This window comes from Hevea brasiliensis, chromosome 7 (genome assembly GCF_030052815.1).
Source record: "Hevea brasiliensis isolate MT/VB/25A 57/8 chromosome 7, ASM3005281v1, whole genome shotgun sequence".
Taxonomy (NCBI): domain Eukaryota; kingdom Viridiplantae; phylum Streptophyta; class Magnoliopsida; order Malpighiales; family Euphorbiaceae; genus Hevea; species Hevea brasiliensis.
In genome coordinates this window covers 4745204-4769732 of record NC_079499.1, presented here as the reverse complement: position 1 = coordinate 4769732, position 24529 = coordinate 4745204, and the positions used below count along the sequence as shown (strand labels likewise).

At 34.9% G+C, this 24529-nt stretch overlaps 1 protein-coding gene across 6 annotated transcripts; it reads left to right on the top strand.

The window, feature by feature from the left end:
* The first annotated feature begins 1407 nt into the window (after window positions 1-1407).
* On the top strand, window positions 1408-24529 carry LOC110660094 (uncharacterized). Of its 6 annotated transcripts, none has more exons than XM_058149828.1 (19): window positions 1408-1553; window positions 1752-2332; window positions 4086-4286; window positions 4784-4867; window positions 6808-6867; window positions 12598-12642; window positions 16748-16947; window positions 17064-17555; window positions 17802-17898; window positions 18025-18180; window positions 18262-18351; window positions 19594-19656; window positions 19797-19886; window positions 20873-20923; window positions 22383-22460; window positions 22812-22946; window positions 23425-23532; window positions 23643-23708; window positions 23978-24529. In XM_058149828.1, exons 2-19 carry the CDS (start codon window positions 1991-1993, stop codon window positions 24062-24064), a joined length of 2445 nt encoding a protein of 814 aa, XP_058005811.1. In that variant the 5' UTR covers window positions 1408-1553; window positions 1752-1990; the 3' UTR covers window positions 24065-24529. The 6 variants fall into 6 exon arrangements, with proteins under 6 accessions (XP_058005811.1, XP_021673957.2, XP_058005810.1 ...); XM_021818265.2 differs by having other exon boundaries at window positions 18001-18180; window positions 19812-19886; XM_058149827.1 differs by having other exon boundaries at window positions 18001-18180.

Here is a 24529-nt window from a genome sequence, read left to right as displayed (position 1 = left end):
TAATTGAATTTAAAATAAATTTAAATCTTAAAAATAATAATCAGAGTAATTTTTACCATGCTCTACCGGTTGTCAACCCTATTTATGGATTGGGTCTCAAATTTTCTTCGGTTGGTAGGATTCCAGTGATTTGAGTAATTGTTATGCGTTGGGAGGGTGTGGCCAAGAGTGAGGGGAAGAGGCTTGTGGTGGTTTGAGGTGGAAGCGAGGCGAACAGAGAGGAAAATTGGGGAGAGATATAACTGTGTAAGGGAGATGGTGCGCCTGCTATAGAAGAAGGGACCATGCTATCATATAGGCTTTTTCATAATTTCACAATTAATTGTCATGAAATTACATTTATATCCCTCTGCCTGAAGTTTTCTTGCAAAGAGGTCCAAAACATTTTCTTTTTAGTAATTTTTTTATTTTTCTCTCTCATTTTCGTCTCAGTCTTTTTCCTCTTGCAGGACACGATTTAAGTACTCGTTAAAACAATTTTATTTATTAACACCAAAATATTTAAAAATTAAAAATATTAAAAAATACCGATTAGAGTTAAAAAAATAAATCAATAAAATGCTAAAAATAGAAATTAAATTCCTAAAATTCAAATATAATTTCCTCAAATGAAAATATATATAGAGATATATAAACTTTCGAAATTTTATATCTGCCTAATAAAAAAATTATATCATAATTTTTTAATATTAATATTATTAATTATAATATGTTATAATTATTTTATTGTTTGAAAATTTATTGTGTAAATAAATACTATTAGATACTCCCTCCGTCCATAAATAATAGTCACATTTAGAATTTTTACGGTAATTAAAGAAATAAGTGAATGACCTCATCTTTATAAAAAAATACTTAGTAATTTACTTAGTTATTCTTTTTTGGAAATCTAAAGAAATGAAAATTAAAGTGACAAATAATGGTTTAATTAAGAAAGATGTGATAATATTAATTTTAAAAAATTATATAAATATTTATTATATTTTATACAGATAAAAGATAAAATTGAAAAAAAATAATTAATTCTCCTTAACTTTTTAAATGTGACAGATAATTTTAAACAAAATAAAAGTTATTATTTATGAACATAGAGAATATGGTGATAAAATTTAGTATAATGATAAAAATAAATTAAAAATAAAATAAATTAAAAATAAATAAATCATATAAGTCACTAACCACAAAATATTGAATTAAATGTTACTATATTTAGATTTTCAAATTAAAAAAAATTAAAATATTAATTTGGTTGGTCTTTTTGAATGTAATCCAAATTCATTAGGTATTATTTTTTTTTGTGAAATTTATGTGAATCCCAGGGATTTATTTATTTATTTATTTACAAATTTTGGGACAGAAGTAAGAGACTATTTTTGAGGGAAACCTGAGTTGTCTTTTCCTTTTTCTGCTATGTTGAAAGGCAGAGTTGGCTCAAACACATCTTCTTTTTGTGTAACTTTTCACTCTCTTCTATTTTTAGCAATTCTTTCTCTCTCTGAACCAACGCCCTCAAAACATCCAAAAAGAAAGAGAAGAAGAAGAACAAGAAGAAGGTATGCATATTATTGCCAAATTTTGAACAATTCCTTCTTGAAATTTGGCATTCAATTCATCCAGATGCTTTTTATTTTTATTTTTAAATTAGAAAATATGTTAATTGGCATGTTTGAATTCTTGATTTGGCACTTTACGTTCTGCATTAATGTGTTTGTGTTTTCACCCTTTACATTGTTATTTATTTATTGTAACAGGTGTTTATGTGTGCTTCTTAGAGCTGTCATAATCAAAATTTGAAGTTTACGTGATAAAGATCCAATAGAATTTGAGGAATCCCATGAACGGTTAAGAGAGAACTCATTTCGTATTTGTAAATGCCGTGAATTTATTTGTAATTCTGGGTTTGAGCTTTTGTTGCTCAAAATTAATGGAGGGTGGGTATTTAATGGCTTAAAAGATTGAAATGTACATGATGAGCTGAGTGTTGAAGAAGATGGATACAAAGGAAGATGCTGAATCTCAAGAGGATCGGTCACAAGAAGATCAGCCACCATCCCCATACGTGGTGTTACAGAATATATCTCAGGACATGGTTGGCGAGGCACTGCATAATGCCCTCGCAGGTAATCCAGCACCTCAGCCAGCGCATAGACGATGTCAAAGTGAAATTATAACCACAGGGCAAATGCGTAGCAATAGTTTTCAGAAATTGAAAACTCAGATGCAAAAGGCATGGCGGTGGGGTGGCAACTCACGGGAACAAGATTACAGTTTCAATCCAGAGGTCTTGGCTAACCAGAAACGTCAGTGGTATCAGCTTCACTCCAAATCTCTGGTACTTAATCCTTTTTTTTCCCCAGTTTAATATCCCATAACTGTTTTCTTAAAAGCATTAGTTTTCTACAATTTACAATTATTAAAAAATAATAAAATTACCATTTTACCCCTCTACTATCTTTTCTCCCATTCCTCTCTTCCTTCCCTTTCTTCCTCGCCCACCATCACAACATCTCCTTCCTGGAAATCAAGCAGATCAGAAATTTTAATTTATTTGCTGTGGTTTTAGATGGAGTTTTACGGGGTTCTGTGTTTTGAATCAGTGAAATCAAGCAGATAGAAATTTTAATCGTATTAATTATTGAATGCTAATTTCCTTCTTCATTTCTTTTTAAAAAAATTTCCCTCCTGCCCCAGCTGCGCCCCCTACAGATGCTTCTATTAGTTCGTATACAACTGATGCTCTGGGGAAGATGAAGCAACATGAAGCCAGTTTTCTGACTCCCTTTTCACATCGTTTAGCTGAATAAATTGACAACCCTAAATACCAGCAACTGAGGTGCAGGGTTAACTACCATGCCCTAAGATTTAAGCCATATTATGAAGCTAAGTGAGTCCATAGTTGATAAATTACGTGCAAAAGGTTACTTCGTGGCAATATACCTTCGTTTCGAGATGGACGTGCTGGCATTTGCTGGGTGATCTAGCCATAACAGGCGAGGCTGTAGGCTGCTGGGGGGGGGGGGGGGGGGGGCTTTGGCACGTGCAGGTGGTCGGCAGCCCAGTGCTGCCATGTTTGGGCTATATTGGTTGCAGATGAGTGGTTTTGGAATCGTTCCAAGACCAGCAACACTGTGAGGAGAAGCTTGCCGGTGTCTAGGCGTCAGCTGCCCTGCTTCGCCGCAGACAGCGCCCAGCGCTGCTATGCAACAAGGGCCAGACAAGCTGGCCATGGCACTCACCGCGAAACTGGTTCCTAGGTGAACCAGAAGCTTTAACATTAATTATGATTCTGCCAATCCAATGTAACACGTAAAAATATTTTTAATTAAAAAAGCCAGATTGGAAAAGCCAAGTATGCTTTTGACCGGAGCTCACACTGGAAGGACTTCTCTGTAATAAAAATAAAGTTTAATGATTTTATTTTAATAAATCGGTGTTAGTGGGCAAAAATAAAGTACCTAGATTTAGTGACGGTCGATGGAATTTACCCTCATAATACATCTCTTCAAACTTTAGTTTCTTTTGTATTTTCTACTTGTTAGCTCCAAAGATGTTTTAATGGAATTGAACTGAAATTTGTCAAATGTGATTTGGTTGCAGTATATTTTAACTCATGCAATGCCAGTTTTATTTATGTTGAGCATCCTTTTAACTGGTAAACTAAACCCTTTATCTCAGCATCTTTCCTGTTCCTTTCTATTTATCTTGATGTATCAATGTGATTTTTATTGAAAGATTATTGAGCCTTGTTTTTCCTCTATCTATTTTCCTGTCTTGCATGTTGATCGACTTGATTCTTGGAATAACCTCTAAGGAATTATAGCGAAGACAGTTAGAGGGATGTGGTCTTACTAGCTTTACTGTCATTGCAATTTTGGTATCAATGAGTTGCAAGTTAATGTAATTTGTGCAATTTGATGATTTGTTCTTTTTTATATTTCTGAGATCTGAAGTTAATATTGGTGGTTGTTTTTAGTTGACATTTTTAAATGTTCTTTTATAATTTAATTTTTTAATTGATGCTATTTTAATGGGATTATATATCTGTCAAATTATAACAAATGAGCGATGGGAGGATGTTGTTGTAGGACCATACAAAATTTAAGGCGCCTACCTCACTATTTGAACACTTTGTTATTGTGGGGCTTCATCCTGATGCCAATCTTGAGGCTGTGGAGGATGTATTTGCAAGAAGGAAGAAATGGGAGTTTGAGGCATCAAAATCTGATACAATAGCATACAAAAGGCTGCAGTATCAGGGGCCTACATTTCCTTCAATGGAACCCCAGGTTAACCGACTGTCAGTTTAATAAAGCTCTTATAATATTGTCAACAGTATCATATGTAGTCTGATGCAGGTCGTATTTCAGCTTAGGTTTACAAAATGTGGCAGTTCTCTTCACAATCTTTTTGGTGATTTTTTATCTGTTCAACTTTGCAATTTATTATGCTGCTTTGTTCTTATTGATGATGAGGCATTTTGTGTTCTTCCATGTAAATAATTCAGTTCATGTTTATATTTTAGTGAGATGTCTAATATGAAATTGCTTTGCCTGACATGCATGTTAGGCATCCTGACCAGAGCCCTTTGCAACAGTTAATGAGCTGGGAATTTTTTGAGTGACATAATAATAATAATAATAATAATAATAATAATAATAATAATAATAATAATAATAATAATGATAAAGACGTTAACCACAACTGTAATTTTTTTTCTCTGTCTTGATAAAATCTGGTCCCCTTTCCATATTATCTGACATTACAATTATTTTCTCTTTTGCAGATACTTTTTAAATATCCTCCTGGGAGGAGATTACCTATGCGCCTAAAGGATTTAGGTTCCTTCTGTTTTCCTGAAGGTGTTAAGGTTTGAAGCTGTTGATCTTTTATGGTTTTATGTGGTTATTTGGAATTCATCTGCTACATGAATAAGAGGATTAATCTAAATCAGTTTCCAATTCTGGTAATCATAAGTTACTCTACATTTCATGGGTCAGTTTCACCCACAGTCTCCCAACTTATCATTTAATTTCTGCACAATAACTAAACTCTAATTTAAAAAAAAAAAAGAAATAGTAAGGATTAGTTTTAGTTTCATGAGATAACTAGAAGCATATTCTGGTCAATAGTTGCCTGATTTCTGACTTGGCAACTTGCCAGATATTATCCTCATGACCCCAAATGGAAAAGGGATGAAAGAAAGACTTAACCAAAAGTGTAATGAAACAAGAAAGTAAAGTTAGCTTTGAATGGTCCATTTTCACATCTCTTGGTTTCTGTATAATAGGTTTTATAGATTGCCCAATCAGAGGAGCAAGTTCTTTGCTAGAATATGGCTCACTAAATGAAATTAAAATGTGATATTTTTGGCATAAATGAAGGGTTAATGTGTCTGAAACTTAGCAAAATGTAGTTTTAATCCTAAGAAATTTTGTATCTCTTTATATATCATTGTTCTTTAAACGGACTAGTGGTGACAATGTGTAGATTCAAAGAATTCTCTTATGAGGATTTAACCCAAAATCGTTTAGAGCGGAGAAAGTGAATTCATATAGCCGACCCCAAATTTTTGGGATAAAGGTTTAGTTGAGTTGAGTTGAGTTGAGTTGTTTTCAAAATTTTAGTTAAATTTCATCATGGGTTGGCGAGGGCTTAACACATCATGTGTTCCTATCACACAATTTGAAAAGGTTGAAGAGGCGCTTTCTTTTTGTGTTATATATATTAACTACCTTTTTTAAAAGAGAAATTGTATTATGTATATCTATTAGATACATGGAGGTGTTGAAAAATGTGTATGAAGGGTACATCATGTTTGGACTGTTGGAGGTGATGTGAAAGATTTTCCTGTCAAGGGTTAACCTTGAGCCCTTATCTTTTTGTTTTGGTGATGAATGATTTGACAAGACACATCCAAGAGGATATTTCTTGGTGTATGACATTTGCAGATAACATTGTTTTAATAGGTGAAACTCGACTTGGTGTTAACAAAAATTTGGACCCATGGAAAACACTAGATTCTAAGGGTTTCAAGTTATGTAAAACTGAGGCAGAGTAATACTTTGCAATTTTAGCAATGAAAGGAAAAATGATAGAAGTGCAGTTAGCTCAAATGACATAAAGGTCCCAAAAGCACACACTTCAAATTCCTAGGATTTATAGTACAAAGATATGGGGCAAGTGGGGAGGATGCTATCCATATGTCTAAAGTAGGATGGTGAAGTGGAAATGTGAAGTAGGAATCCTCTATGATCATAAACTGCTTGAAAAGTGGAAGGGGAAGTTTTACAGGATTGTGATTCAACTAGCCACAACATATGACGAGTGTTGGGTGGTATAGAAACAACACATTCATAGGCTTGGAGTGGAAGAAATGCGGATGCTAATATGGATGGATGTGTGGAAATATAAGGAAGGTGGAAGTGGCATGGTATTGAGGAAAATTTGAGAGGAAGGAGATTAAGATGGTTCAAACATGTTCTTTGTAGACTAGCAAATGCACTAAGGTTGCACGTTGAAGTTGTAAGAAATAGGAAAGGAAGGGCTAAGTCTAGGTCCATAGGATGACACAGGGAAGTAGTGGGAAAGAATTTAGCGGCTGAGTGTAATGGAGGAAATGAATCAACATAGGCTAACCTTAACTCGTTTGGGATTAGGACTTAGTTGCTTTAAAAGAAATTGTACTAGGTTGTTATAATTTGCATTTGCTTGTTGATTTCTTGACTATGTTCTACTTGTTAACGTGCTTAGCTCATGTCTGGTGCTAATCATCTTTCACAGTCTTATTTGTGGATTCTCATTGTACAGACACGGTTATTAGAGAGGACTCCATCATTAAGTGAACTAAATGAACTTATTTATGGACAGGTATGTGAACTAAAGTTTCACTTTTCTGTCCTATGATACAAGTAATTATTCTTGCAGCATCTAATAATTCCTATAACCCTCTTTGTTGTTGACAATACATATTGTTTGCAGGGTAGAGTGCGTGGGTATTAATTTTTATCCACTTCTATTATCCATGCTTGTTGAGCTACATATATAACTGTAGAAAGAGATGATTTTTCTTAATTTCAATTAATCTGTACATGAGTATATATATACAATTGATTCCTATAATTGTATTCTACTAATTAGGAAGAAATCCTAAATAAGAAATCCTAAATAGGAATACAGAATACAGAATATACAGAGAAATAATATAGTGATTGACTTTCCATAACACTCCCCCTCAAGTTGGAGCATAGATGTTAATCATGCCCAACTTGTTACAAATGTAGTCATTCCTAGCTGTATTCAGAGCTTTTGTGAAAATATCTCCTAACTGCTCTCCAGTTTTGATGTGTCCTGTTGAGATGATCTGTTGTTGAATCTTTTCACGAACAAAGTGACAATCAATCTCAATATGTTTGGTCCGCTCATGAAATGCAGGATTAGAAGCAATATGGAGAGCAGCTTGATTATCACACCACAATTTTGCAGGCAGGGAGGTCTTAAAACCTGTCTCATCTAGTAATTGAAGTATCCACATTACCTCACATACTGATTGTGCCATGGCTCTGTATTCGGATTCAGCACTAGATCGAGAAACTACACTCTGCTTCTTGCTTCTCCAAGACACCAAATTTTCTCCAACAAAAACGCAATATCCAGTAGTTGACCTCCTGTCAACCTTAGATCCAGCCCAATCGGCATCTGAAAAACATTCAACATTCAAATGCCTATGATTACCATATAACAAACCTCTTCCTGGAGCGCCCTTCAGATAACACAAGATTTGTCCCAAGGCTTCCCAATGAGCAACAGTCGGGGAAGACATAAACTGACTTACCACACTAATGGCATAAGCAATGTCAGGACGAGTGACTATAAGGTAGTTCAATTTTCCTACCAATCTCCTGTATCTCTCTGGATCTTCAAACAACTCACCATCCCTTGCTAACAGTTATAAATTTGGAGTCATTGGTGCACTACAAGGCTTAGCACCTAATTTTTCTGTCTCTGTCAATAAATCGAGGACATATTTTCTTTGAGACAAGAAAATACCCTTCTTACTTCTCATAACTTCAATACCCAAGAAATACTTTAACAATCCCAAGTCTTTGGTCTGAAATTGGGTTTGGAGGAAGGTTTTAAGAGATGAAATACCTGCAGAGTCACTCCCAGTGATGACAATGTCATCCACATAGATTACCAGGAGAATTAGACCAGCCTCAGATTGCCTATAAAATACTGAGTGATTATACTTACTCTTTTGCAAACCAAATTCCTGTACTGCTTCACTGAATCTCCCAAACCAAGCCCTAGGACTTTATTTCAAGCCGTAAAGAGACTTCCGAAGCCTACAAACTTTACCAACTCTCCCTGAGCAACAAATCCAGGTGGTTGCTCCATATACACCTCCTCCTGAAGATCACCATGAAGGAAAGCATTCTTGATATCGAATTGGTGCAGAGGCCAATCATATGTAGCTGCTAAAGAGATAAACAAGCGAACCAAAGTAAGTTTAGCTACAGGAGAAAAAGTGTCAGAGTAATCAACCCCATATGTCTGAGCATATCCTTTTGCTACAAGGCGTGCTTTTAATCTAGCTATAAAACCATCAGGATTACTTTTACTGTAAATACCCATTTGCAACTAATAGCTTTCTTACCAGTGGGCAAAGGCAACAGTTCTCATGTACCATTAGCATCTAAAGCCTCCATTTCCAGTTTCATAGCAGCACACCAGCCAGGATGAGACAGTGCCTCACCAACAATATTAGGGATAGGAACAGAGTCTAAAAAAATAACAAAACACTGAGAACAAGAAGACAATTGATTATAAGAAACAAAAGAAGAGATAGGGTAAGTACATGAACGTTTACCTTTACGAAGAGCAATGGGTAAGTCTAGATCAGAATCATGATCAGTATGAGGTACAGGATCTCCCAACGAAGTAGCTGGTGGAGGATCTGAGTCAGGAATCTCCAATCTCCTGGAATAAACATGAACAACGGGAGGTCGAGTAGGTCTAAAGACAGAAGGAAGAGACTATGGGAGAGGACTAGACATTGGTTGGACAGTATATATTAAGAGATCATCCTCCTCCCCCTGACTCTCATACACAGATGATTGAGGAAAAAATGGAGTGGACTAAAAAAATGTGACATCTACAGAAACAAGATAACGATTAAGAATAAGAGAGAAACAACGGTACCCTTTTTGCAGCCGGGAGTACCCAAGGAAGACACATTTGAGAGACTTTGGATCCAATTTAGTAACCTGTGGACGAATATCACGCACAAAATAGGTACAACAAAAAATACGGGGTTCAACAGGAAACAAAGATTTTGTAGAAAGCAAAGCAGTATAAGGAATATCCCCATTAAGTACAGAAGACGGCATACGATTGATAAAAAAACAAGCCGTAGAAACTTCATCCGGCCAAAAGTATTTAGGAACTTTCATCTGAAAAAGAAGAGCACGAGTTACCTCAAGAAGATGCCGATTTTTTCTTTCGGCCATGCCATTTTGGAATGGGGTATTCATATAGGAAGACTGATGAAGAATGCCATTTTGTGTCATATAAGACTGAAATTGTGCTGAAAAGTATTCTTTGGCATTGTCACTTCTTAATATGCGCACAGAAATATTAAATTGAGCTTTGATTTCATTACAAAAGGCACAAAAGATAGAAAACAACTCAGAACGATTCTTCATTGAATATAACCAGGTAACATGAGAGTAATCATCAATAAAAGTAACAAAATAAGGAAATCCAGTTTTAGAAGTAACAGAACAAGGACCCCAAACATCAAAATGAACTAACTCAAAAGAGGATGAAGCCCGTTTATTGACTCTAGACACAGAAGGCAAACAATTATGTTTTGCAAACTGACACGACTTACATTCTAGTACTGATAAAGATTGAAACTGAAGACACAGCTTCTTCATGGTAGACAAAGAAGGATGGCCCAATCTACAATGAGCTTCAAGAGGTGTTAAGGTATTGGAGCAAACAAGCGACCGCTGTACATGATTTTCTAGAATGTAGAGACCACCTGACTCACGTCCTCTACCAATAATCTACTTCGTCGTAAGATCCTGAAACAAACACTGGTCAGAAAAAAAGGAAACAGAACAATTTAAGGTACGAGTAAATTTACTAACAGAAAGTAGATTAAAAGAGAATTTTGGTAGACACAAAACAGATGACAAAGAAATTGATGAAGTCGGGTTCGCAGTTCCAGAACCCATGACACAAGAAGTAAAACCATCAACTAAAGTAACAGTAGAGGAAGTGAGATTAGACTGAAAAGCAGATAGAAGACTAGAATTACCTGTCATGTGATCTGTCGCACTAGAATCAATAACCCATTTGGATGAGGAAGACACAAGGCATGTAGTGAATTTACCTGATTCAGCGATCGCAGTGACAGGGGAACTGGTAGGCTTTAGAGATGCCTGATACTGGGAAAACTGTGCAAAATCCTCTGCAGATACCAAAATAGTTTTATCAGAGGAAGATACTGTAGAGTCCTCTGCTGCCATATTTGCCATTTGTGATCACTGATTTTTCCTCTGAAGTTGCGGACAATTATATTTTGTATGGTCAGGCTCATGGTAATAATAACAAATGACTCCTCTTGAGTCCTGATTAGAACTAGCCTCTCCATTACGCTGATTACTTTTGTTGCCTGTAATTCCTCCTCTACTTCCTCTTCTATTACCCTGTTGTCCATTTGGATTACGGCTAATAAGAGCACTACTGGCAGGCTGTGAAGATTGGGTACTCTCTGTATGAAGGACCCGTGTAAACGTTTCATGCAAAGAGGAAATCTCAGAACTGGAGAGAATATGAGATTTAGCAGTCTCATACTCTGAAGGAAGGCCTGCAAGAAAACTCATAAAAGCCAGTTGCTCCAGTTGGGCCTGTTGAACTTTCACATCAGGACTAAAAGGCAACAATACATTAAGTTCCTCATATACCCGTTTAAAATCCATAAAATAAGCCGTGAGAGACTTATCCTCTTTCTCAGCACGGTAGAATGCCTTACAAACATCATAAATACGGGAGATATTCCCTTTACCAGAATACAGAAAGTCTAAGTAATCCATCAATTCCTTAACAAATTCACAGTGATTAATTAAACTAATTACCTAACTGTGAATCGAGTTCCGAAACTGCAAAAACAACCGAGCATCATCTCTTAGCCAAGTTTGTCGTGTATCATCCGTAGGTGGATTTTTAGTAAGGTGATCATCCTTATTAATGCTGCGCAAATAGACCCTAACAGTCTTACTCCACTCTAGGTAATTCGAACCATTAAGTTTGTGTTCCATTATCTTAGTCATCACCGGAATCACATCAGAAATAACATTCTTATTGTCTGCCATTTGTTGAGACAAAGAAAACTAACTGAAACGCTAATCCAAAGTGCTTACATCAGCAAAATAACCAAAAATCACAAATCAAGCAAATACCGAAATAGGATCTGAGAGCCAAACCTCAGAAGTCCTTTAATGGTGTACTGGATCAGGCAACAGTACACAGTGGTGGAATGAGGGGGTTGAGGCGACTCCGGCGATGTTAATCAGAGTCGAAACGGCCCGTCGGTGGCCAAGGTCTCTCCTGAACTGGGTGGTGAGAACAAATAGTCACCCTAGATAGATGACCTGCTCTGATACCATGTAGAAAGAGATGATTCTTCTTAATTTCAATTAATCTGTACATGGGTATATATATACAATTGATTCCTATAATTGTGTTCTACTAATTAGGAAGAAATCCTAAATAAGAAATCCTAAATAGGAATACAGAATGCAGAATATACAGAGAAATAATATAGTGATTGACTTTCCATAACAATAACTATGAGAAAATATGAAGAGATTCAATAGTTAAATCATTTTTCTCTTTATTCTTTTTTCATTTTCTACTGTTGCATAAACAAATCAACTCATTTCCTTATCTGAGGAAAAGATTATTTGTTTGCTAAATGGTTCATGAGCCAAAGGACTCAAAGTTGCTGACATTGTCAGGTTTCAGGAAATGTCAAATCATTTGCCATGTTTTTCTGCTTCAAGCCTCCATATGTAAAACCTGTCTCTGTCATTTTTTTTGCTTTCAAGAAATTCTTTTATGAATCAATAGTAGCACAAACCAATTGGTCGCTTGGTGGTGAGCCAACCAAATTGCTAGTGCTCAATGTTCAAATCCCAATTCTATCTTGTCTGGATTTCAAAACATGATTTCCCTGGATTTCAGGGAAGCTTCTTATTTCTTGGTAATGATTACTATCCAACTTGTTATTTACTCCATTGCAAGAAGATTTTTCTGGTGAAGGTTTGTAGTCCTCAATAACTGATAAAACTAAGTTAATTTTGGGAGATGTCTTCTGTTGAGTTTAAGTTCCACAAAAACTGATTAAAACTAGATTTATATTATAGGTCATAAAGTCTTTCACTTTATTCACCTCATAACCTAATTAAAACTTGATTTCAGTGTAAAGTCCCTGTTTGTGCATTTTTGTCAGTGCAGAAGGATTTTTCACTTTACATTGTAACTGGCTTTCAGGAAAGAAATAACATTTTCAGTACTGCATATTTTCTGCAGATGCATATGGGCAGGGATGATCTAGCATTCACATTTTCACTTAAGGTAAACATTCTTTTGTTTCTTCAACTCATTTATATTCCAGATACACATGGTTACTTCATAGAATGCTTCTGATTTGGATTTGAATTTCTATAACTAGAATTATAACTAACTGTGCTTTAATTAACTTATTTGGACTTGCAGTTTGCTTTTGGATTCTGATATTTGCGGAATCAATTTTACTCTTTGCACATAATTGATATTTGACTAAAATGTGGTGTGGCTTCGCAATCATTATCACAGATCAATGTTTTTGCAGTCTTTCCGCTTCAAACAATATTTACTGAACTTTAAAATTTAACATGGTTCTGTTATGACTAAGGACAATAAGGGGTGTTGAAAATAGATAGAAATTCTCGTTCTTATCTATAAATTCTGTTCTTTCTCTTCTCTCTCTGTCTCATCTCTACTTCTTTCTCTTCTTTTCCTATTCTTTCCTCTATATTCTCAGCTATACTGGATAGTAGGGATCTGTTATGTAACAGGTTCATAGGAACACTGAAACCAAATGGTTTCATGTTCCTTCATCGATTGGTTATCCCTCTTCGTTCATATTGCTTTGTCAAATTTCAGCCTCATCTCCTCTAGTTGAACACTGTCCAGTGGACTCTCTATTTCACTAATCTCCTTCATCAGTTGTTTGATCAAGATGCAATTACCTCGGATTCTATAAATAATATAAATTTTTTTATGCAATTACTTTTAAAATTCGCCACCAAATTAAAATAAATAACTTGGGAGTACATGCTTGGAGACCATAACAAATAAAAACGTACCATTTGGACTAAGGTGCAAGTTTTTGTGGTGCAGACCGTTCGTCCTGTCCCATCTTGATTTGACTATACTTGTATGTAGTCAACCATGTTAGTTTCACATGAGTTCCTGGCCTGGCCTTTTCTTTGTTAGGACTATGGCTCATAGACCAAACCCTCAGTCCAGATTGGTAGAAGAATGTAGAAGAAGAGAAGAAGATTGGAAGAGAGAAGGAAGAAGAGAAGAGAACAGAGGAGAAGATAGAAGTATCAAGGAGAGAGAGAGAAAGAGAGAATTAGTGAGAGAAAGAGTATTGTATTATTTCATTCATGAAATGTCAATTACAAGAGTTACAGTATTTACTTGAGTTAGTTACAATTAACCAATTCATTTATTCTAACTATCTCTATAATTTTTCCCTCCAAAGTCCAATCCGATGGTTCTCATAGCTCCAACTCAACAATCCTTAAATCTATCTAGCTCATCAGTCCATAGTCCTAACATTCTTCTTGAGTTCCTGTCACATTTTGCTGTTTGTGAGTGTAGTCATGAATGCATGCATTTTTAATGGTAAGGATTCAATTAAGATTTTTGTAACAACCCAGGCTAGGAGCCATTACCGGCGCTAGGGATTGGGTCAACTTAAGATTGCCGGAATCCGTAACAAGCCTAAAACTAGTAAAACATACATATATTCCTGTATCTCGCCATCTATGCATACTCCAAACTTTTACATTTTAGTCTTTTCATCCATATTTAGACATTCATAACATAAATTTGGCTCAAAATTCAAACCTTAACATACATAAAACTTTAAAGCGTAATGGTTTAGCATATATACTCCCAAAAGAGTTAACATAAACATCATACTTAAAATATTACATAACTCCAATCTTTCATAATTATCAGCACAGTACTATTCATTCACATTTTATATGTCCATCCATCTATCATCATCTATAAAGAAGAGCCCTAAAACTATCTCTGATGACCTACTTTTTTAACTCTACAACCCTGCATCTGGGGGTTAGGAGAAAGTGGTAAGCTTATACAAGTTCAGTGAGTAAACTAACTAACATTAATTATATCATTTAATTCACATATATGCAATGCATCATTCATATGGATTTTCACATCACAAACATTTCACGTAGGATGAACTTTTTACTAGTAACTCTCCAAATCCAATGTGTCCGGCTCATATAAAGGCTCCTTAGAAATTTCACTTAAAACATGACATGTGTCATGCATCCGGGGCAACTTATAGATCTCCCCTGATGGGGAATTATAAAGATCTCCCATGAGATTTACTTATGGATCCATAACATACATAACATAACATAGTCATAAACATAGGGGGAGTCAGTGGATCATCCAACGTCCATCAATCTATCAACAACAATTATGCAATTATGCAACATCTTCGTGTTCTAGATACATACATCTTAAATAAATATGACATAATGTATGAGAATGATTATAAATTAAATTTAAAAATTTTACATTTTATTAGAGTTATTCACTTATTGAAACCTATCAACCACCTAACTCGAACAATAGCTATCCTCAGATCCTTAATCTTTCGAGTCTCCTAAGCCCGATCCTATAAAATCGGATCCTAAAGTGTTATACAAGCTTCTAAAACTCTATACATATCCTAAACATCTTATTCTAGGCCCTTTGGTACCATGAAACCATATTTTCGAACCTTAGAAAAGAAGAGAAAAAAAGTCAGGCAGAACCTATTTCGGCTACCGAAATCTCAGGATTCGGACGGCCCTTTTGTCCAGTGCTGACTGCGGCTGCCGAAGTCTTGGACTTTAGTTGCCGAACCTGAAAATTTTTCAGATTTTTCGAGACATTGCATACTTCGGCTGCTGAACCTTTGGCTTGTTATAGCCAAATCAGAGAATTTTTGGAATTTCCAAGTCGAAAACCTACTGAATCCTTCTCCCATCAACACCCAAACTCACTCCAATGTTTCAAAACACAATCCCATTATATATACAATCTCTAGGGCCTAAATCAACTTGAAAACGTGTTTAGTACTCACATACATTAATCAAAAACTCAAATCCTAGATTTTCCCTAAACCCAACATAGCATATGCGTGGATTTCTTCAAATCCATCAAGGGAAACTAGTCGTTTAAGGCCCACAATACTTAAACACTACTAAACTAACAACAAAACATAAATTTTTCACATAAATCAAAAAACCCTAACTCTAACATGTATAAATTTTCTCAAAACTCAACTTAAAAACAACTTTTCATGAAATTGAAGTTAGAGAAACCTAATCCCTTATCAACTTTCTTAGATCTACTTATTAGATAGAGAAGAAAAGTGTTACCTCTTTTCTTAGAGCTTGGAGAAGAGAGAATCAAAACCCTAAGGCTTGAATCTACTCTTCCAAATTTCTAAATGGAAGAATCCACCTTCAGATCTTTAAAAACTCAAGGAAATCTCTTCAAGAGCTCATTGTATGCCCCAATAGTTGAGAGAGAAAGTAAGAGGAAAAACCAAAGTGTTTTGGTAGCAAAATAAGTTTTGGACCCTTTTTATACCCTATTTGTCAAGGGGCTTTCGACCGCCGGAGTCTATTCTGTCCAAAAGAATATTTGAGCAAGAAAAGAGACTTCGGCTGCGAATACTTGGGCTACCAAAACTCCTACCAAAAAAACACTTACTTAAAACTTTTAGGAAATAAAACCTTTGAAACATTACATTTTTCATTCTTAAATACATTTTGAACACATCACACATACATAAATATATTTTTACATCTTACCGCCACTCTCTTGTCAGTGAAGTTTTAATTTTCACTAGAATATTCCGTTAAGGACAGATATTCTGACGTCGGAACGTGGCGGGTATTATAATTTTCATCTAACTATCTATTTGAATGAGGCACATTGGCTAAATTTACATGTATTTCAGGCTTTTTTTCTGTTTCTCATTGTTGTACACCGTTGTGCTCCTCCTTTTGGAGGATTTTCACCTTCTTCCCTCTCCCCTCAAAAAATGATGCCCATTCTTTTTTACTGTGAGAAACACAAGCCACTTTATGTATATGAATTTTCCTGAAAGAATTTCTTTATTTAGTTTCTTTCAATTTTTATCTGTCTTAATATAAACTTGCTGAGTGATATGACCATGAACACTCTCCACATCTTTGCATGACTTCCATTTAAAATGTTTGTAATTGCAAAAGGAATCACTAATCTTAATTGTATATTGAAATTTTATGTGTCAGTTCATTTGGTTGTTTTTCATTTCTTGTTGATTTCTAGTTCAGTTGTCTGAGATTCTAGAAATAAAGGAATACTTAATGTATTCTTTTTTTCAATTGATCAGGTTGCAGATAATGACACACTTTATGGGGTTTGCTTACATGTAACAGAAATTGTTCAAAGGCCACCTGGTATTTTAGGCACCATGTCGCCCTTTTCACGGTTGTCTGGACAGTGCTGCCGCTTTTTGGTTTCTGCACCTCGCTGCTACTGTTTGCTAACTAGAGTTCCTTTCTTTCAGTTACACTACGAGATGCTGAACAGGTTATTTTTAATTTCATTCAACTTGTAAGAAAAAGTAGTTGCTCAATTGTGGAGCAAAAAAAATTATTTTTTTAAGCATTGATCCAGTACAGTTTGCTGTATTTACTTGCATGCAGTATCACTGCACAAGAGCGTTTGAATCGGATAACACAATTTGTTAGTGAAGTATCGCTGAGTAGTGTCCATTCAGCATCCAAACAACATGAACGAATGAATATGAATGTTGACTACCCTGATAGGGAGTGCGATGTTGATTGGATGGCTTCTGCAATACCCATTGACAGTGCAATAGCGCTTACTGCTGCTGCTGCTGGAATTGTATCAGATGATGACATTCGAACCTCATCACCAAAGACATGGGAATCTCATTCTCCTGAAAGTGGTGCTACTAGTGAGGCTTCAGATTTGAGTCAAGTGAGGGAAGTAGATAGGGATGGTAGGAAGAATTTTGATGATTGTGCTTCTGAGTCATCAGAAACTCGTTCTGATGCTTTGGAAAGAATTAATGGGAGCTATGAAAATGGCCAAGCCTCTCCTGAGATTGGGACATCTAACTTCTCTAGGAGCCATAGTTTGGTATGCCAAGGAAGTTTTGATACCCTATTCAGGTAGTAGATTTACGATTATCATATGTTTACTTGATTGCTCAGCTTGGGATATGACAAATTTAAAAATTTTCTGTTGCATTTTGTCCTTGCTTTTTGGTTTGAGTAATGTAAATTTTGTAAAATCTTTGTACAATTTCCTGCTTTCCTTCACTCAGTGTCAGTTAGCTTGATGTTTGTCATCTTCTGCACCTTCCAACGCACTCTTCTTTTGTACAATTTCAGTAATATATTGTTATCTTTTGGCAGTCCAGTTAGAAGCATGTTATTAGAGGATGAGGATGATGAAATTTTTGCAAATTGTGAAAAAGTTTTTGATGGTGGCTTAATAATGGAATGGGCTAGGGTTAGTTTATTTTCCCTTATTTTTATACATTTATTATTTCACATAGTTGATGTTTTAACTACCATTGAATCAATTTTCTTTTGGGTGTGAACTCTTGGATAGAAAAACAAAAATGATTTGCTGCAGATGGTATGTGATTATCATTCCATGCGTCTTCCCCAACGAGGAAGTGAAATAGTTTTTAAGCCTCTTGAACACTTACAAGCTATCGAGTATAAGAGGCCTCCAGTTTCTGACCTAGGATTTTCTGAATATTATTTAGCTATGTTTGAAGCTACTGAGGTATTTGTTTCTCCACTAATAGTTCTTCAGCTTTGATTTTTTATTAATACTTTTGCTTAAAACTACTAATATGGGTAATAGGTCAATGCAAAGTTAGCTGCTGCTGAAGAAGCTTTTGCATTATCAATATGGACAACTGCAACTATATGTCGAGTTCTGTCACTTGAAAGTGTAACGTTCTTGTTATGCAAAGTTGCATTGGATTGATTTCAACAGTGTTTGGTACATCAATTTCTTGGGAGTGTAATGTTCTCGTTATGCAAAATTGCATTGCATTGGTTTTTTTTTCGGGCTGTTTGCTACTCTGCTTACTTGAAATTTCCTTAATTAATTACTGTTCTTGCGTCAATTTCTTTAGTGTTATTAGGGGGTAATGGGCATGGACTTCTGCAATAGTAAATTCTTGGTCATGAAATCAGAGGAGCAGGTTTGAGGCTTCAAAGCAGTGTCTTTTAGGGACCCTGCTTCAGAGGGATCTTAGTTGGGTGATAGTCTACCTTATTGGGGTAACCTGCTTCAGCATTTTGCAGCTTTAGATCATTTTGAAAATATAGGGCTAATCCATGTGCAATGCTGAAAATGGAACCATCACTGCTGCTTCTTATCGCAGTGAGTAGATCTACAAAGCGGAACCAGAAAAACTTGACGTTATAACAGTCTGTGACAGATTGTTTTGAAGCCTTTCTATGGATCAACAATTTCTTTTTGGAACTGCAAATTATTGTAGCTCTCTCTCTCTCTCTCTCTGAGGATCTTTTTTTTTTTATATATAATGGTAGAATATTTGTAATCTTTAGGTTGGTGCTTACATATGAAGTTTTGGAGTGGGAAGGTTTATTTGTACAGTTCTATCAAATCTGCATTCATATTTCATTTCATTTTTTAGAACCCAGTGCTTTATACTTCACTGTTTCATCATACATTATTCTTTGCCATTTTGTTGAGAGGTTTGAGAGGTGGACTGCTAGTTAGAAGCAGGAATTCCTTTTCCTTTGGTTCCTGTGTACTACAATTACAACCCCTTTTCTGCACCTTATATTGGATTTCATCTCAGAAATTCTTGAACACTGTATGTAGGCATCTGAGTTTGATGCTTTCTTACTCAAATTTGCATTTTATAGATGTGAATTAGTGTTGCTTTTCATTGATGTGTGTTCTAGTTTGTTCTTTGTAGAGGTTAATGTCTTTTTTGATGGGTGAAAAAATATATTTCATGTCAAACATACAGTGATTTGGATATGTATAAGCAGTTAACTTTGTACAACTTTATGATTTAGATTAACCTTTCAATCCATTTCATCTATTTAAAAACTCCCATTTATTGTTTCAAGTTCAACTTTCAAGCCTACATCCATTTTGTTGCTTATGGGACTTATGTAGGTAGTTTGAAGTCTGACCCAGTACTTCTTCCAGGTTTTGATGCTAGTTACAGGAGTGTTACTAGAAAAACAAGTGGTGGTAGTATGTCCAAACCTGGTGAGTTGATACTGTTATCATACTGACTCACATATGAGGTTTTCTTTTTTTAAAATGTTCCTTAGTTTCTTATTTGCAGTTTTGGCAGTTCTTGTTCCCTACCAATGGCTTATCTGAATAGGCTTTTTGGCTGACTTTAGTTTCAACCAATTCAGGGTGTTCTATCGGCTATAGTGTTATCTCTTGTTCCCATCATTCGTCCATTTCAATGGCAGAGTTTATTTCTTCCAGTAAGTTAATACTAGTTTGAAAGGTTTCTGTTCAGATCCAGTAGAGAACATGATGGATTTATGTAAAAAATTTATGTCAGTCATTGCATGTCAGATCATTTTTTTCAATTATTGAAAAAGAATTGTAGAAGGTGCAGCTACTTATGCAACCCTTGATGACATTAATATACATTAGAGGGAGCATAATAAAACAAATAAATTTATTGCTTCTAAACTGCAACATTGTTTGAAAGGTTTAGAAGAGGAAACATATTATGCATGGGAAACAAAAAGGCATATGGCTGAACTTGATCCTAGAATTAGAACTTGACTAGGAAATTTCACATCCTCAAATATTCATCTGCATTTCATCACTAATAAGCATAATGATGCTGCTTTTCAAACACACTAATCGCCTTTTAATTCTTAAGATGAGATTCTAAAAGTGCAGCAACTAGAGATGAGAGGATCTCATTCTCTAGCTACAAAATATTGTAGGAAGAAAAGAGCTAGTCTTCCTCCTAGTTCTTCATATAAGGAAGTAATAATGGCATCTTTTTTCTTCATTTTTTTTAAAATTTTCCTCTTTATTAATGAAAATTATTTCTTTTGCCTCAGCTATGTTAAACTCAAAGAAAAGATCTAAAGGTGTTTATCATCTGAATGGCTCATATGGCAAAACATATGGAACTTTTTATTTAATCTGATAAATATTCCATTAATTATTATCATACGTTCTGCATTTTTATACATTATAAGTCAAAAATTGATTTTTCAAAATTCTATTTGAAGTTTTACATTGGATAATTGATACTTTTTCCAGAATATGAAATTTTGTTGAGATGCAAGGGTTTGCATGATAGTTTGGTCAAAATGTGGCTTGGACTATTACATCTTATGTGATTGGTTTTGCTCTAGAAAAACTTGAAATTTGTAGTATCTGTTGCTCATGCTATTAATAGGTATTTATATAACTGGCATAGTTGATACTAAGCTAAATTCTACAGGTTCTGCCAGGGAGGATGCTTGATTTTCTTGATGCTCCAGTTCCCTTTATTGTGAGTTTCACTTGTTTTACCATTTCGTTGACAAGATATCTTGTAATTGTTATAGTTGTATCTGTTAGTGAATTAATCTCTTCTCTTTGCCATGTGATTCCTTATTTGAATTATCTCCACAAACTAGAACTCTAGTTTGTTCCCCTTTCTGTGATCATAGGATTTAAATTGAAGGGAAAAGAAAAAGTTAAGAGGTCATATGGCCAAACTTTCTGATGACTGGAATTTTACATCATATGGTGGTCGAGTATTATACCATTAGCCAAACTTCAGGCTGGCATCACTTGGATACATATATGAGGGACTTGATTTCCATCTTCAGAAGGATGATTTATCAATATCCACTAGAACTGTGCTCCATTATGTTGTAGCCTTGGAATAAGAGTTAAGTCAGAGGATGAAAGGTGAAGACAACATAGGATTAATTAGGTGCTAGTACGAGGCCTCATATAAAGCTCTTTGTTTTATGTTGCTGATTTTGGCAGGCTTATTTTCCAAGCAGTGATCTGGTTAAAATATAATGTTTTGTTCTCTTTTCTTTCGCATCAACTGCAAAGAAAATAAGAAGCTTTTGAAGATGTCACATTTTGCAGGACTGAAATCATGGGTAAAGATGAAGAATTCGGATGGTTTGGAAGTAGTTTGGTCTATCAAATGGTTGAGGACAAGATTATATTCTTTTGGATGAAAGATGTGATTGAGTTAGATGTTATTTCTCAACTTTTGTTAATTTTAATGACATTAAAGAGATATTTGGATAAGCCTTGTTACAAATTTTATGTAAAGTTGTTTGAAGATCATTACATAGTTTCGGTTTCAACAAAATTGGAATTCAAAAAAAAAAAAAAAAAAGGAGATAGTCCTAAAACTTCAACAAGGATCAAAGCATGGAAACCAACATCATTTTTTTTTTTTGGCAGTAGACAATGAGCAGAAATTTTCCTAAAAATTCTTTCATAAGTATCATCATCTTAGTACTTCCTGTATTTTTAAATTCTCCTTTATCATTAGTAACTTTTTCCTGTTGACATTTGAATTGAAACTGGTTATTTTGCATGTATGCTAATTTAGAATTGCATAGCCATTATCAACTATTGTGTTTCAATAACTAGTTTGATTTCTCTGATAGTGAGTTTTTTTGTTTCAATTCTTAATGATGTGTATTTTGGGATGTTTTACTCAAGTAATATGGGTTAATTAACCGGTGTAATTAGGAAATGAAGGTTAATTGCATGTAGTAATATCCAGGAAACTTATGTGGGCCACAATCTGCTTGTAATTTCTTCGTCCACTATATAGATGAAGTAAAGTGTTTCATTTGCGAAGATTGCTAGTTCTTTGCAGATAAGAAATACACACCAACAAATCTTTTTAATGAAAATCTGCACTTTGGAACTTTATTCCAGGTATTGCTAGATAATTTTGCCATTGTTTTGATACAGCCCAACTTATTTTGCAGGTTGGCATACAACAAAATCCGGCAGACTTGAAGATGAAAACATCTGATCTCGTCCATGTTAATGTGGTCAAGGATCAGGTTTTTTGTCTTTGGATTTCATTTTATTTTCCTGCTCTAAAATTTGTAGAAACACATATTTTCAGTTATCCTTTAAAACTTTTTACAAATTTTTTTTCCTTATAATCATGTACATGGACTTTGAAATTTGAGTCATTGAAATAAGCTCTTTTATGATATGTTTAGGTGACCCAAGAATATTATTCATTATCATAACAAAGCACCATCATTTCTTATTAGAAATTAAAATTTTCTATTGGTCCAGCCATGTTATGTGTATTTTTTAAACAAATTATCTTAAAAATTAATGAGTTCCTTGGTGTTCGTACTGTTGTCCATTTCCCCCCTTATTTTTCTTTTTCTAATTTTCAGGTGAAAATGTGTCGCTTGCCGGCACTTCCACGGTATAAAGAGCTTGTTTCTGAACTTGCACCATCTCATGCTAAACTATCATCTCAAAATTCGATTGCTAAAAAGCATCCTGTATATAGGTGCAATGAAACTCAGGTGGTATACATAGCTTCATTGGAACGAAAACTTTTCTGCTTGCATGGCTAATTGTCTTAATACCAGAAACTTTTATCTTCCCTAAATCATTAAATTTCATGACTCTAACCAAAATTATTCCAGTATGTAATTTTCTTTTTAACCAATAAAAATACTACATTATTCTCAATTTTATAATTCATAGATAGCTGATTATGAAGCACGTATTATGGTTATAGAATGACACCACTTTAGAAGCTTCACATTGTATTTGCATGCCTATGGTACAGTGGACTAATTTTGCTCTCTTCTACTTTTTCAACTTTACTGCAAAGTTGTCCTTGATAAATAAACCTTATTAGTGATTAATTTAGAAGATAAAATTTATTTTAGTGTTGTGTAGACCCAATGGTTCTGAGGCCCGTGAATGGCTCTATACTTGCAACTATTATTGGTTCGTCCCTTCGGATAACGTTTTCTTATATTTACTGATTCTCAGGCTAAAGCTGCAACCAAATTTTTGACCATTATGAGGCGCTACTTGGAGTCTATTTGTTCAGATTTGAGGTCCCACACAATAACTAATGTACAATCAAACAATGACAGGGTTAGACAACCTGAAGTTATTATTTTTCTATTTTCATCCTATTAATAGGAGAAAAACATTGTAGCCACCAAGTCATACTTATCTAACAGGATCTTTGGTTTTCTTTACAGGTTTGCTTACTTCTTAAAGACAGCTTTATTGATTCCTTTCCCAATAGGGACCGACCATTTATAAAGGTAATTTAAGTTTGTTTTCATGAATGTTTCTTTTACCCACTTATTTGACAATAACCAGGCCTCTTGTATTCTACCTACATTTGATATCTTCATGTCTAGTTTGGTGTTGTTCTTGATGCTGTTTTGATACTTGTGATCAACTGAAGCAAATATCCTGAAGATTTTGACATATTGAGCCTATATGCACCTTCTGCTCAATTCTCAATTTGTTTTAATGGACTAGTCATAGGGCTTTTAATTGCTTATGCGTCCTGCTATGTGTTTTGCAGCTATTTGTAGACACACAACTATTTGCTGTACTATCAGATCATCGTTTGTCAAGTTTTGAGCATGGAAGCCCTAAGCCTCTAACTTAATCCTTTTACAAGATGAATACATCAGATCAAAACTGCAAAATGCAAATTAATAGTGGCTTCTGTCACTAACACTGCTGCAAATTATGGCGATCTATTCACCTTTGGAGCCATTAAATATGAAAACTGAGATGTATCTGGAGGTTGCAAAAAGAAAATTTGTAACATAGCAATACAGCAATAGGAGCAGATGTCTAACAAGTAACACAAAGGATATGCCCATTGGCTATTGAATTGCCCACAGGAAATGACAAATGGAAGTGATGTTGATTCCAATCTTTTAAGGGGATTATGGTCTTGGGCTTGTCAAAGGTTTTTCTCACTTGAAGCTCTTGTAAATGTCAACAGTATAATAGAACATTTTCAGAGGGGACTTTTTATTCCCAGGTTGTATGTTTATTAGATACACCCTGTATTATTTTTGAATGGATACACATTTTTCATGGCAGGATATTCTTCTCTTCACCA